General features: G+C 48.9%; 1 protein-coding gene across 1 annotated transcript; it reads right to left on the bottom strand.

Annotated features, from left to right (window-relative positions):
- Positions 1-1,375: 1,375 nt before the first annotated feature.
- On the bottom strand, positions 1,376-12,447 carry LOC308174269 (mitochondrial thiamine pyrophosphate carrier-like; the record flags this gene model as incomplete). The annotated part of the gene is given in 7 exon segments (XM_080549342.1): positions 1,376-1,555; positions 1,971-2,101; positions 8,788-8,974; positions 9,312-9,482; positions 10,156-10,311; positions 12,335-12,429; positions 12,432-12,447. Coding segments are annotated over 7 exon segments (936 nt in total).
- Positions 12,448-16,103: the final 3,656 nt, after the last annotated feature.

Here is a 16,103-nt window from a genome sequence, read left to right on the forward strand (position 1 = left end):
CTTAGTTCCAGTCCAGTTCCAGTTGATGAAAACTGAAAACATTAAATTTTATCAGTCCACAAAACCCCCAAAACATTTTAGTCTAGCCGTAGTCAGCGACGAAAACTCGACTAAAATGTTTTGGGAGTTTTTGTGGACTGAGACTGCACTGGAATGTTTTCAGTTTTCATCAACTGGAACTGGACTGGAACTAAGAAACTTTTTTGGGATAGCCCCAAAAGCCTGTCTCTCTGTGTCCTGCTGATGCTGTTACACCTGTTGTCTGTTACTTCTTATTTTTTTGCCTATTTTTAACCTGCTATGACTTTCGCTCTTTTATTATGTTTTATTATGTTATTTCTTTATTATGTTTCTCTATATGTAAAGCACTTTGTGACCCCTGGTCTGGGATAGGTGCTATACAAATACATTTTACTTACTTACTTACAGTCACGTGGACGCTCCGGCGCTCTCAGAGCGAATTTACGAACGCGTCCCGTGTCTGATGTGTAAACAGGGCCGGAGGCAGAGACAGGGACGTCAGGTCGTTGCACGACAGTCGCCCCGCGGTTCCTCTCTCTCCGACCGAGCCTCGACCTAACTAGCGACCTCCGAACTTGCCGACACACCTGGTCGTCTCCTAAAATACCCGACGCTAGCCGGCTACGCTATCGCTAAGCTAGCTGCTCGACAGCGAGGGTGGGTGGGAGGTATTGGGGGGGTATTTGAGCTTGAGGAGTGAGTTTTTACCATATTAACTGGGTTACACGGGTACACATCGTGATATTCCTAACCTCCTATTAACACCTCTAACAGTCGCTTAATACTTCAGCCATGCTGACGATTAGACAAGTCTGGAGGGAGGGAGGGAGGGAGGGAGAGAGGGAGGAGGGGATGGAGGGAGGGAGGAAGGGATTGAAGGAGGGAAGAAGGGAAGGAGGGATGGAGGGATGGAGGGAGGGAGTGAAGGGAGGGAGTGAGGGAGGGAGGAAAGGAGGGAGTGAGGGAGGGAGGAAGGGAGGGATGGAGGGAAGGAGGGAGGGATGGAAGGGAGTGAGGGAGGGAGGAAGGGAGGGATGGAGAGAAGGAGGGAGGGAGGGAGGGAGGGAAGGAGGGAGGGAGGAAGGGAAAGAGTGGAGGAGTGAAGGGAGTCATGGCAACAGTAGATACTGCTCCAGCCATGTCTCCTCTTGGTCTGTGATTCCCTCAGCGATAGGTTGTGGGTTCGATTCCTGCTGGGGGACCGTATATACTGAAACATGTTACGCACTCGTTGCAATGTCAATGTGGAAGTCGCTTTGGATAAAAAGCGTCAGCTAAAACGAACTTCCTTTTTCGTCCTTTTTCTTCCTCGTGTCCCAGGCAGCGTTGTGAGTCTCTGGCGGCTCCTAGCTGCTCACCGGCGCCCCTTCAGGCTGCTCATGGTATTGAGGAAGAACTCGTACCAGAAGAAGGTGAGGCCGGTGGAGAGCGCGGCCTTCAGCAGGCTGGGGGAGAGGCCCTTGAAGAAGCCCCGCAGCCCCTCCTCCCTGGAGATCTGACGTACGCAGTCCACCAAGCCCCCGTACGCACGCACCTAAACACACACACACACACACACAGAAGCAGACACACACACACACACACACACACACACAGACAGACACAGACAGACAGAGACACAGACAGACGCAGACACACACACACACACACAGAGGCAGACAAAGACACAGACACAGACAGACAGGCAGACGCAGACGCAGACAGACACACAGACACAGATACACATACAGACACAGACACAGACAGACATACAGACATACAGACAGACGCAGACACAGACACAGACACAGGCACACACACACAGACAGATACAGACACAGACACACACACACACACACACACACACACACACACAGACACACAGACAAACACACACATACACCGTCAAATGCGTAATGTCTAAAATGTAAGTAAATAAGTATCATCTACAGTATGTCTCTCACACCCACCTGTCCGAAGTGCAGCCTGGCCTCCTGGAACCCGCCCACCTGCAGCCTCTTCTTGAACAGGTCGAAGGGGTAGGTGAGGGTCTTACTGATGACCCCGGCAGCACTGCCACACACCAGGCTCCTGAGACCACCTGCAGGGAGACAAGGTCAGGGGTCAAGCTCCTGAGACTCCCTGAGAAGGTCAGGGGTCAAGCTCCTGAGACTCCCTGAGAAGGTCAGGGGTCAAGCTCCTGAGACTCTCTGAGAAGGTCAGGGGTCAAGCTCCTGAGACTCCCTGAGAAGGTCAGGGGTGGCAGACAACTACTGTTGTTTAGAATACACTGTGACTATTAAACATGTAGATAATGGGAAAGAAAGACTCAATTTGTCTCTCTGCCTCTTCTTTTCCCTCTTCTTCTACCCTTTTCCTCCCTTTTCTTCATCCCCCTCTTCACACCTTCTCCCCCTTCCTTAACAGACTATCGTTGCCCCTCGCCTGGCCTAGGGGATGGTGAGTTGGACTGGTGGTCAGAAGGTCATGAGTTCAAGTCCCACCTGGGAGCACCACCACTAGTGTGTCCTTGAGTAAGACCTGGGAACACCACCACTAGTGTGTCCTTGAGTAAGACCTGGGAACACCACCACTAGTGTGTCCTTGAGTAAGACCTGGGAACACCACCACCAGTGTGTCCTTGAGTAAGACCTGGGAACACCACCACTAGTGTGTCCTCGAGTAAGACCTGGGAACACCACCACTAGTGTGTCCTTGAGTAAGACCTGGGAACACCACCACTAGTGTGTCTGTTCTGTCTACTGACGCCGACAGAAAGGCTGGACTGAGGGACACGGATACCATTCAACTCGTTTTTCTTATTCTTTATGAAAATTGAATAGATTGTAAAACCTGCGAATGCAGACAACAAAACATACATAAATACACAGCTCTGACACATTCAAAGACTAAAACAAAGTGTATAAATGTTATACAAAGCACGCATCAAACACACTAACCGTGGCATCCCTCACGTCCTGGCATCACACAATGAATCCCTACGCACGGTCTCCCACTATTTAAGCACCTAATCACAGCCCCCAATATCCCTACGCACAACTGGTCTCTATACTCAAACAATTCCCACGCAGTTATGAGGCATAACCCAAAATAATGTTACTAATAACTAATAATTAATAATTAATAATAACTAATAATTATTCAAATAACATTTCAAATAAAATGTCACATTTGTCCCATTTTATAGGCTAAAATATGCACACTGAACACACCCCATCCTAACTGGACAGTACACCTCCCACCTAGCCGATCTAGCTACTAGTCTAGGGAGGCTACCAATGTCCCTTGTTCCTCAATGGGGAGGAGAACAACCATCCTCCTGACATCCCGGTGGAGGACGACCCCGGGCAGCTTGCCAGAGCCTTTCTTTTCTCTTGTTTTGGCTCCTCCTGGAGAGGCAGGGCCCTGGTGAGCGCTCCTGAGAAGGCCTTCCGTTTGAGCTTGTTCACACTTTCTCGAGCATCAGCTGCCACTTCTGCCGCTGATTTCACGGGCCACTCCTCAAAAGGCTTCTCCAGGAATCCAGGTCCATTCTGCCACAGAGAATCTTCGCTCAGTTTTTCAGGAACTGCTCCTCTTGTGCTGATGTCGGCCACATTGTACTCACCGGGGATCCACGACCACTCGGTTGAAGACCCTGTCTTCCCAGGGTCCCACGTTTCCTTGGCTGAGCTCCCGCCTCCTGCCTCTTGTTTCAGCTGATTTGGTAGCACCAGGGTTTTGGATGTCGCTCCAGGCCTCTCCCCTCCACAGGTTCTGGCGTCGTCCTTTCTCCTCCCACCTTGGCCAGACCGGACCCACGGCTTTAGAAAGAACCCTCCAGCGCTCAAGATCTCCTCCACTCCACTTGTGATGGTGTCGAGCATCTTCAGATCATCATGGGAAGTCAAGATGTCGTCGACGTAGCTGTCTTTCTCCAAGACACGATGCTCTTCCTCCCTTTCAATGAACTGAGGTAGCCCTGCTGTCTCCCTCATTGCTAGTTGAGCAATGCAACCAGCAGGACGGTCTCCAATGTTCTCCCTCGTGATGGCGTACTCCCCGATGTCCTCTTCAGGATCGTCTCTCCAAAGGACCCTGTGCAGGTGTATCTCTCGGTTCTTCAGCCACATAGAGTTGTACATTTTGGTGATGTCGCCCAGGGCCGCATGCTCCCCAGTCCGAAACCGCAGGAGCACAGCCCTGATGGGGTTCAACACGTCTGGCCCCTTTAACAGAAGGTCGTTCATGCTGACACCTTTGTATGATTGGCTACTGTTCCACACTAACCGGACCGGTGTTGTCACAGAATGGGGATTGGGTGCAACCAGGTGGCTCTCGCACCAAACCGGACCTTTCCAGTCTTGAATCTTCTCTGGTGTGAGCCTCACTGCTGCGCCCCTCCTTACCATCTCGTGAACCTGCTCTCCGTAGGCAGTTCGCCACTCCGGCTGTTTCAGGAGGCGTTTCTCCGTTCTTAGGAATGTTGCCATCACAGCTCCTCTGTTGTTCGGTAGACTGGATGGATCCTCTGTCCAAGGGTAACTAGCATCCCAATGTGGAGCATCGCTGTGGTGATCGCTGGCGACATAGGACAGACCCTCCTTTTCTTCCGCCAGGGTCATCTCTTTTTCACCCGGCTGGCACGCTCCACAACGACATCCCCCGCATTTGGGTTCACAGGCTGCCCCGATGCTCTCCCACTTCCACCATTCCAACACTTCTTTGTTGGTTGCCATTGAGCTCCGGACTCTTGAGTCGCTTTCCTGCCTCAGTCCACTCTCCCTGGTCTCTTCGCAGCACCCGATACACTTGACGATTTCCTTATACTTGGCCGCTGCTGTTCTCATTGATCGGGCAAAGTGTGTCTTGGACTCGTAGGTCACCGTCTCCACATCCTCAAACAGATTGGGATGCGTCCCACTCACAATCTTTCCAAGTGGGCCTTCCCACAGGACCAGGTCTCCTACTACCTTCACGGGACAGGGAACCAGCCGCCCCTCTCTTTGGCTGATGAGGAGCTCAATACTCCTTGGCCGGACCAACTCCCGGGTCTTGACCTCGGGGAAGAACCTTTTCAGTTGCTGTGGCTCGATGGCATGGTGCACCTTGGCTATTTCATCTAAGCCGTAGCAGACCAACTGGTGGGCTCTTTCACCTTCCGGGGTCCTGAACCTCACCTTCAGGAGGTACCTTCTGGTGTTGGCTGTCACAGTCATCCCTCCGACGCCCTGCACCACTAGCGTGATTTTCTCGCTCTTCAGGCCAAGCCTACTTGCAGCCGCGTGGGTATTGTAATTTGTATCCGATGCTAAGTCTATCAGAGCACCAATTTGTTGCCCGTCGTTAGCAGTGACCTCCAGGAGCATCATTATTACCGGACACTCCTTTATTCCATTTTCTTCCAGGAGCTTCCCGGCTTTTGCTTTAGTGCAGCTCGTAACTGCTGTCTTATTTGTGAAGGCTCTCCTGACTTTTCTCTTAATCTCTGGAGCGAGTTGGGACAAGACCTCTTCCTGTTCAACGGTCAAACTCCTTGCACGTTCACCGCCGCTTCTTGGAGTTTCTCTCTTTTCCCCACCATCCTTCTTACTGTCTCTACTGGGGCAGAGAAGGTAATGGTGGTCTGACGACTCTCCTTCTTTGCAGCCTCTCTTGGTGCAGAGGAATTTAAGGTTACACTCTCCGTCAGCGCCATGTGATGAAAGGCACAGTCGGCAGGCTCTAGACTTCTTCACCGCGGCCTTTCTTGCTGCCAAGTCGAGGCCTCTGAACTTCTTACAGGTGAACAGCCTACTTCTGTGTTTACCTTCGCACAGGACACAATTGTCATCAGCGCTGCCTCTCTCAGTGGCTCTAGTGAAAGCAAACTTCTTCTCAGTCTTCTTCTCTGGGATCTCCGTGATCTCCATCTGCTCCAACTGTTCGAGGATGCTTTCCTGCTTTTGTAGGAAGTCCAGGAAGGTGTCAAAGTATCTCTCCGGCTGGAAACCATTTCGGGGGTCTATTTTGAAAGTAAGCCACTCCTTTTTCAAAGTGAGTGGCAGTTTGTTCTCAATGGCTCCAGTCACCAGAGGGTTTTTGATGGCTACTTCATTGTCAAGATCTTTAAGGTCTGCTAGAGCTTTCTCTGTGATTCGGATCAGATCAATCACCTTCCTGAATTGGTGCTCTTTGACTGGAGAAATCTTCTGCAGCTCTGCTACGATCAGGTTGGTGATTGCATTCTTGTTTCCGAAACGACTCTCTAGCACCCTGAAGACATCTTCGGCAGTATTGTGGCTCGCGAGCCTGAGATCCTTCACTATGGTCTCTTCTATACTTTCCAGAAGTTGAAACTTCCTAACTTCCGGAGACCCAGAGGGATCGCCTTGTTCCTGTAGGCTTTCCCAATCCTTCCTCCAGCGGTAGTATTCCCAAATGCTACCTCTAAACGTCGGGAGACTTGTAGGCTTCAGCCTCACTTTTGGGATGCCTCTCGTAGCTGCATTTCCACCCCGTGCGCCTGCTCCCTCAGTCTCCTCCAACGCTTTTTGCTGGGCTTTAACAAGCTCTGCCTGTGCTTCAGTCTCCGCCTGTTGAGCCAGGATAAGCTGGGCGCGTCTGGCGCGTTCTTCCTCATCAGCCCTCTGGCGCTCTCCTTCAGCTGTTGTGCGGCGGGCGCGGTCTTCTTCCTCAGTTGCCTTTCGAGCTTTTCCTATCTCGGCGTCTCTATCTCGCCTGAGCTTGTTCTTTGAGGACATTAAATGATGCAGCCGTCCCTCCACGTCTTCTATAGCAGCGACAGGGGCCCAGTCTCTCCAGACAGAGAGCTCTTTCTCTGCTCCTGTAGTAAGCTCCTCTAAATGGTGCACTTGTCTCTCATGGCAGTCATGGTCTAGCTGGCCCAATGGGACCTCTTCTGTCTCTTCTTTAGCTCGTTCAGCCTCCCTGATCGCGAACAACACTCTTCTTTCACCGTATCTTGACCACAGATGGAGTTTTACGAGATCGCCAACCTTCGACAATTTAGTCATGCAGTCTTTGCTCACCTTCTCGATGTCTCTCGTCTGTTGTTCAGATAGTTTGGTGGGGTCCTCTTCCGCTTCTGCAAGCAGACCCTCTTCATAGCTACTATTGGCTTCCAGGAGCTTCTCAGCTTCATTAGAGAAAGCCTGCCACTGGACCTTTAATTCGCTCTCGACCATGGAGGGTGTAACGCGGAGCATGAAGGCAGATTTTTGGTTAAAGTTGGTTTTAGCTGATTTTCTCTCTTTTTTCAGTTGAGCTACGGACTGGTCCTCTTCAGCCATTTTCCTATTTCTTTTCACAGGCTATCAATGTGTAATGTTTAATGTTAAAGTCCCTTGAAACTGCTCACTAAGTGTTTTTATTTTCGTTTTATTCAACTGTGACGTTTTACAGTCAAAACTGACATTTATTTACTGCCAGAATAAATGGGACTCTTATTTTGAAACTCCGGATCTTCTGTGTATTTTTACTTCCTGGTTACTTCAAGAATAAATGGGACTCTTATTTTGAAACTCCGGATCTTCTGCGTATATTTACTTCCTGGTTGCTGCGACGCACTAGGGCTCCTCCTCCTTTCACAGTTTGGATATATCACTCCGCCGGTTAGCCACTTTAGCAGACACAGTCAGTCCCACTTTAATCTCTCTGGCTAGCAAGGCAAGTCTCTATACACATCCAGCTTGAATTAGTTCGTTGGTCAGTGCTGTTGCTTACCCGACCGCTTTCCTGGTCTTGCTGTCCTCTCGCGCTGTCTCGCGCTGCCGACACTGTCACTTTTCCAGTAGGCTCTGCACAGACACGCTTCACAGACAGCACACCTGGCTAGCTAGCTCCGGTTAATTGCAGCCACTTTTCCGAGTTCCCTCGACGCTTGTATTCGTCCCGCGGAGAACTCCTCTCTGAATGTGGCTGTCAATTTACTTCTCCACCACCTCGGGAATCTTTTCAAAGATATTTCTTTGACGCCCGGGCCGTAGGTTTTACAATTGTTCTGTCTACTGACGCCGACAGAAAGGCTGGACTGAGGGACACGGATACCATTCAACTCGTTTTTCTTATTCTTTATGAAAATTGAATAGATTGTAAAACCTGCGAATGCAGACAACAAAACATACATAAATACACAGCTCTGACACATTCAAAGACTAAAACAAAGTGTATAAATGTTATACAAAGCACGCATCAAACACACTAACCGTGGCATCCCTCACGTCCTGGCATCACACAATGAATCCCTACGCACGGTCTCCCACTATTTAAGCACCTAATCACAGCCCCCAATATCCCTACGCACAACTGGTCTCTATACTCAAACAATTCCCACGCAGTTATGAGGCATAACCCAAAATAATGTTACTAATAACTAATAATTAATAATTAATAATAACTAATAATTATTCAAATAACATTTCAAATAAAATGTCACATTTGTCCCATTTTATAGGCTAAAATATGCACACTGAACACACCCCATCCTAACTGGACAGTACAGTGTCCTTGAGTAAGACCTGGGAACACAACCACTAGTGTGTCCTTGAGTAAGACCTGGGAGCACCACCACTAGTGTGTCCTTGAGTAAGACCTGGGAACACCACCACTAGTGTGTCCTTGAGTAAGACCTGGGAACACCACCACAAGTGTGTACCCTTGAGTAAGACCTGGGAACACCACCACAAGTGTGTACCCTTGAGTAAGGCACTCGGTCCTCAGTTGATATGCATTGTCCCTTCTTAAATAAACTGAAATTGAAATTGAAATGACAACGCCATCACTGACCTCCGCCTCCGCCGCCGCCATCTTTGTTTGTGGGTGCGGCCGCCCTCCTGAGGACGTTGTAGAAGAAGAACTGCAGGCCGGCGTAGGGGAACACGGCCAGCAGGGTGGGCGCCAGGCCGCGGTAGAACGCCAGCACGCCCTCCGCCCCGTACATGCTCACCACCGCATGGCGCAGGCTGCGGTACACCTGGGGAACACACCACCACGCAATCAGGTTAGTGTCAGGACCTCTCTCCCTCTCCCTCCCTCCCTCCCTCCATCCCCCCCCCCCCCCCTCACCTTGGGCTCCCCCTGGGCAGCTAGGCGTGTCCTGAGCGTGTCGCTCCCCCCCCCCCCCCTCACCTTGGGCTCCCCCTGGGCAGCTAGGCGTGTCCTGAGCGTGTCGCTCCCCCCCCCCCCCTCACCTTGGGCTCCCCCTGGGCAGCTAGGCGTGTCCTGAGCGTGTCGCTCCCCCCCCCCTCACCTTGGGCTCCCCCTGGACAGCTAGGCGTGTCCTGAGCGTGTCGCTCCCCCCCCCCCCTCACCTTGGGCTCCCCCTGGGCAGCTAGGCGTGTCCTGAGCGTGTCCAGTGGCTGACAGGCCAGCGTGGCGGAGCAGGCCGCCAGGCCCCCGCAGACAAAATGGACGCCGGCCGTCTGGCTGTGGTACGACGTGCTCTTGTGGGCCGCCTCCGTCAACAACTCGAAGCTGGCAAACTGGGGAGGGGGGGGGGGGGGGGGGGGGATTAAAAAAACACACAAAAAACACAGAGCCTCAGAAAACAACACACGTCTGGAGCGATCCAACAGCGCCCTCTGCAGGTCAGGATGAAGAGTGCAGCCGGTAAACAAACAAATAGACAAATAAACAAATAAGCCACGAGCCACGTGAAAACGCCTAACGCCAAACCTCTTTCCACGTGACAGATGTATTTGTGTTACTGTACGTCTCTTGTGTGAGGCACAAAGTGCAGGACAGAGGGTTTTATTGAGGCCTGAGTTTTATTGTGACTCTGGGCTCTTTCAAAAAACAACTCCTAGATCTCTCTCATCCCTTCCCTACAGCGTGATGAGAGGATGTTCCACAGACGGATGTACTCTGTGTGTGTGCTGGGCTCCCTTGTAAAAGACATTGGTCTCAATGAGACTCCCTGTTAAAATAGTAGATGGATAAAGTATTTATAAAGTATTTATAAAGTAGTTCTTAAGTATTTATAAAGTAGTTATAAAGCAGATAAAGTATTTATAAAGTATTTATAATGTAGATAAAGTAGATAAAGCAGTTATAAAGTAGTTATTATGTATGGCTGTAAACTGAGTAGGCTCCCTTGTAAAACAGGAAGTAAAGACCCCTGCTGACCCCTGGTGACCCCTGGTTGCCCCTGGTTACCTGTACGGCTCCGTAGCAGACAGAGAGCAGCTGAGCGGGGACGTGGCCCTTCCAGAAGGCCCGGGGCCCCTCCTCCCCCAGGATGAGCCGCCCCGCCTGCACCACGCCCCAGTACTTCCCCTGGGGACGCACGCACGACACACGCTCTATCTGCAGCTGGACACACACACACGCACACGCACACACACACACACAGACAGACAGACACACAGACACAGACACAGACAGACACACACACACAGACACAGACACAGACACAGACACACACACACACACACACACACACACACACAGACACACACAGACACACACACGTCGTCATGTTACCGTGGCGACCAGACTGGGCATGCTCAGTGCTGTCTGGGGGTTTGGGTGTGGTGCCGTGACTCCCATCTGAAGAATGGATATGGTGATGAACTGAACACTGGGCCGGTTCCACAGACAAGGCTTAGGGGCCGAAACCTAGTCCTGAACTGAACCACACTGTCAATGTCCCATCTCCACTGAAGAGGCTGTTTTAGTCTAGGACAGAAGGCTTGAGCCTTAAACCAGCCCAATATTTATTAAAATATATATGAACCTGTCAGTATGTCAGTAGAGGCTACGGTGAATAAACACATGCAGACAAGCACAGGGTGTTTAACAACAGTACCATCCAGTCACACACATCTCATATTTCTCTCTCTCTCTCTCTCTCTCTCTCTCCTTCCCCCACTCCCGGTCCCCTCCCTCCCTCCCTCTCTCTCTCTCTCCCCCCCGCTCCTGCCCCCCCCCTTCATGGATCTAGTGCAGTAGTCCCAAAGAGCCTTGTCTGATAAAAAACAGCGCTGACCCACAGGTCATGTGACCAGCTGTCATAAACGTACTATCTAAAACAGATTACACTGTTTTTCTTTTTTATGATACACAGCCACTCCTTTAGACTAACCTATAGCAGAGCGCGCTTTTGACACGCCCACCCACGTCTTTAGACTCCGCCCACGGCTGCCAGGATGCAGCCATGCCCATATCTGTCCTCACCTGTCACACGCACACACACACCACATACCTACCAGGGCTCGACAGTGCGACTGTTTTGGTCGCATTTGCGAGTGAATATATTTCTGTGCGACTTGGAAATACATTCAATCGCACCAGTGCGACTAAAAGACTGCTGAACTACTGTCATGCGCAGTCAAACTTGTGTATAAGCGATGAGGGAATGAAAACAGTGAACAGAAACGCGTCGCGAGTCCGCTTAAAATGCGCATAATGGGTATATGGGATACAGCTCTCATAGTTCGTAGCGCTGTGTTTTGTTAGCTGCTAGCTGCTAGCAGCGTCTGCTTCCGGTTTCATTACAAAGAGGTTAACCCTATATGTGCCTGACGTCTAACAACATTCAAATGACTCTAACTTCATCTTTTTTCGGATTTCAATGTATGACACATCATTTGAAAGCTTATGATCCGTAGTTCCAATCCACAACACGTCACATTTGAAAGTGTTTATGTAATTTTTTTTACATTTGAAAGTGTTTTTTGTTTATATATATTTATATTATTCAATTTACCAGTCATATTCTGGAATGTGTCTAAATGTTAAAGTTCCATAAGTATAAGCAAAATAAAGTAACAGTTTGTAAATAAATAGTAGCATTTAAAATAAATAAAAAAACTTGAACCGTGACCCAAAAACCGAGGTTCATACCGAACCATGGGCCAACTGAAATTAATATTCTTACTTCCCCTTTACATTGTGTGAGTCTCCATTTTTATTACGGCCAAGAGCTGGTTATGATCATTTTGATATGTTATGATTATGATAATTTGTTGTCGTTGTTGACGAAAATTGCGCAATTTTCATTGTGCTACTGAAATTCTTGGTGTGCTACTAAATTTTTCAACCTGGTAGCACAGTGCTACCTGGGGAAAAGGTAAGCGTCAAGCCCTGCCTACATACCTACACATACACACACACACACACACACACACACACACACACACACACACACACACACACACACTCACACACACACACACACACACACACACACACACACACACACACCCTCACCCTCACCCTCACCCTCACCCTCACCCACCCCCCCACACACACACACCCACCCCCAACCACACACTCCCCCCCGCCCCCCCACACACACACACACACACACACACACACAAACACCTGTCCTCACCTGGAACCTGATCTTGATGACGTCCAGGGGGCTGATCAGCGCCCGGGTCACCATGCCGGCGGCCGACCCCGCCAGGGCCGCCTGCTCTGAGCCCAGGGGTCGTACCCCACCATGGTCCACTGGGTCAGGGCTGGGGGGGGGAGGCCTGGTACACACACACACACACACACACACACACACATCACCTACAACACTACAACACTGTGTCCCCAGGCAGTCAACCTGCTGGGCAGTGCTGGGGAAGCTACTCTGAACTATGTATTTAACTAGATCACCACCAGTCACTTTACAAGGAAAGACGTCGAGCTACACTAAAGTTACCATTGAGAGCTATACATTTACTTTTGGAGAAACGTAGTGAGTATTAACAGTAGCTTACTACACTGCTACGAAGGCAAACAAAGTAGTTAGGCTAACTAGAGGAAAGCACTACTAGGATTTGAATGTATTTTAACGACCACCTAGCTACTGTAAAACACAGTCAACAACATTACAGGAGATATTCAACAGCCGACAGCAAGGCGATCATACATCACTGCAGCAATTAGTAGGGATGCTCCGATCTGGATTTTTGGGGCCGATACCGATCACCGATTTTTTTCCTCAAGATCAACCGATACCGATACCGATACCGATTTTTAAAAAAATACATAACTGTAGGCCTACTGACTGGATAGCCTACATATTTTTTGATTTTTAGACAAAAGTTTTGATCCATTAGGCACCAAGCAAACGCAGACCCATTTTTATGGCATAGTAAAAGTCTGGCCTATCACCCAGTTAGGGCCTGAAGCCCAAATCAGTCGATATGGCTGTATAAAAGACATCATAAACGTGGCCTTCATGGTTTACATACTGTTACGTCCTCCTATGTTTTCTGTTCAGTTATCTGTCTTCCCCAGAAAAAAAAAAAAAAAAAAAAAAAAAAATCGGTTTTTGCGATCGGCCATTTTTGCCGATCACCGATCGAGTCATTTGGCGTGAAATCGGCCGATTTAAATCGGTGGCCGATAAATCGGAGCATCCCTAGCAATTAGTTAGGCTATTAGATTAGATTCAACTTTATTGTCATTGCGGAGTACAAATACCAGACAACGAAATGCAGTTTAGTATCCAACCAATAGTGCAAATAGTGATATAAGAACATGATAGTAATAGGTACAGTATGGCAGTAGCGGTGTTAGTGTAGGTGTATGGTAGTTCGAGGTATATACAGTTGTGAGCTATGTACAGTTAAGGTAGATATGTACAGTTAAGGTAGCTATGTACAGTTAAGGTAGATATGTACAGTATGGTGTGTACGGATGTATAAATAGAGGCTATATCAAAGGAGGTATATGCTATGTGCAACAGTAGTATTGTGTCAGTCATGCATCCTTTGTTATCCTTTGTAATGTGTTGTGTTTTACTGTTTTCTACCTATATTTTTCATTTGATTTGCATGTCGGTTTCATCTACGTATTTGTATAGTGCTTTGTAACACTGTTTTAAAAAGGTGCTATATAAATGTATTAAAAGTGTATTATCCTGACTTATTCAGCTCTCTCTCTCTCTCTCCTCCCCCCCCCCCCCCCCATCCTCATCCTCACTTACTTCCTTGAACACCTGCTAGCTAGCCAGAACCTGTAAGGTGGAGGACAGGAGGACATGAGAGGACAGGGGGACAAGAGGGGACAGGACAGGAGGACAGGACAGGACGAGACAGGGGGACAAGAGAGGACAGGGGGACAGGACAGGGAGAGAGGACAGGGGGACAGGACAGGGGGACAGGAGGAGACAGGGGGACAAGAGAGGACAGGACAAGAGGACAGGAGGACATGAGAGGAGGACAAGAGAGGACAGGAGGACAGACAGGAGGACAGGAGGACAGACAGGAGGACGGACAGGAGGACAGGCAGGAGGACAGACAGGAGGACAGGAAGACAGGACAGGAGGACAGGAGGACAGGACAGACAGGAAGACAAGACCTTGACAGACACCTAAGCTAGCTCGTTAGCCAGGCAGCAGCCAGTGTGATCTAACACGTGGTCACCCAGCCAGACACACATTAACACCACGGAGCACCAGGGTTCTACAGACACTCACCTGCCCGTCGCTTAGCACGTCCTCATACACGTCCATACACTGTGACACTGCGTGTGAAGCAGCGGAGGAAGGACAGAGAGTTCAGACCCCGGAGGAGAGGAGATGCGCCAATGAGCGGCTACTTCCGGGCGACTTTTACTAACTAGGCCAATTCCAAAATAAAAGCTTCAATTCGGAATCACATCAACTCATAATATATCGTTGTCCGGTCGACCCTGTCTGTGTACATATAACATAAAAAAATCAACATTAGTCTTTGTAATGTCTCTTGTTCTTGTTCAGAAGTAAGAGTTGGTTGTTTGTCGTGTTATGCCAGCGGTGCTAGCAATAGCTGTTTTATCTGACTGTCTCTAACTCGTTCTAACACACCTGCAGGTGTAATACCTCTGAGGGCCTACAGCGCCCTCTAACGACCTGGAGGTGTAATACCTCTGAGGGCCTACAGCGCCCTCTAACGACCTGGAGGTGTAATACCTCTGAGGGCCTACAGCGCCCTCTAACGACCTGGAGGTGTAATACCTCTGAGGGCCTACAGCGCCCTCTAACGACCTGGAGGTGTAATACCTCTGAGGGCCTACAGCGCCCTCTAGTGACCTGCAGGTGTAATACCTCTGAGGGCCTACAGCGCCCTCTAGTGACCTGCAGGTGTAATACCTCTGAGGGCCTACAGCGCCCTCTAGTGACCTGCAGGTGTAACACCTCTGAGGTCCTACAGCGCCCTCTACAGGTTGAAGATATATAGCCGTGCTATAGACATTAGCATAAGCAACAACAATGATTACATTGAATTGCTCAAACAATGAATTGCATTTCTCACATCACTATTAACATTTGCACAACAGTTATAGTCCAGTCAATCTGTGGTTTAACCCAGGGGAAATTGCAATAGTAATCATTCAAGTTTTTTTGTGATCCCTAGGGACAACCAAATAACATATTAAAAGTCTTAGTCTTAATATTTATTGGATCAAGGTAAATTCAGGGGTCGAAAATGTGTTTTTTTTTGTGCCAGGTGCAACACAGCCAGTTAATAGGATAAAAAAAAATACTAATAGATATCACCATGAAACTTCCCCAGTTAATCACTTACATTAAGACTACTATTTTTTGTATTACAAGTTTTCTGAAATATTATGTTTAAATATGTAAATTAGGCATTATCTAATGAAATATGTGCTAATTTGCATAACATTCAAGATCAGAAATCTGAACATTGGATAAAGCCAGGTTAAAAATTCTTGTTTCATCTTGTTGTCATATTAGAGTCACGGAATTTGGAATTTGGAACGTTCCATGGCCATCAATTGTTCGGATATTATGGTCAGCATTATCAGCAACATATTGTATGAAGTGCCCAGGTGTGAGTCCACGTACCTCAAGTTTCTCAGCTACTGCAGCACTTCTTTCATACATCTGTACCTCTGGATATGAACAGCCAAACCCAAGGTGATACAGACTGTCAACTAGAAATGTTGATGCAAAGTGGTGATGCATTTGTACACCAACCCCAAGCTGAAGTGGTGAAAGTAGAGCTCTTGGTCTGGTAGCTTGCATCATTAATTTAATTTAATTTAATTTTGCCATTTAGTAGACGCTTTTATCCAAAGCGACTTACAATTATGAATTACAGGGACATTCCCCCTGGAGTAACTGAGGGCTAAGTGCCTTACCCAAGGGCACACTA

The sequence above is a fragment of the Nansenia antarctica genome (assembly GCF_963989245.1).
Source record: "Nansenia antarctica genome assembly, chromosome: 19".
In the NCBI taxonomy this organism is placed as follows: domain Eukaryota; kingdom Metazoa; phylum Chordata; class Actinopteri; order Argentiniformes; family Microstomatidae; genus Nansenia; species Nansenia antarctica.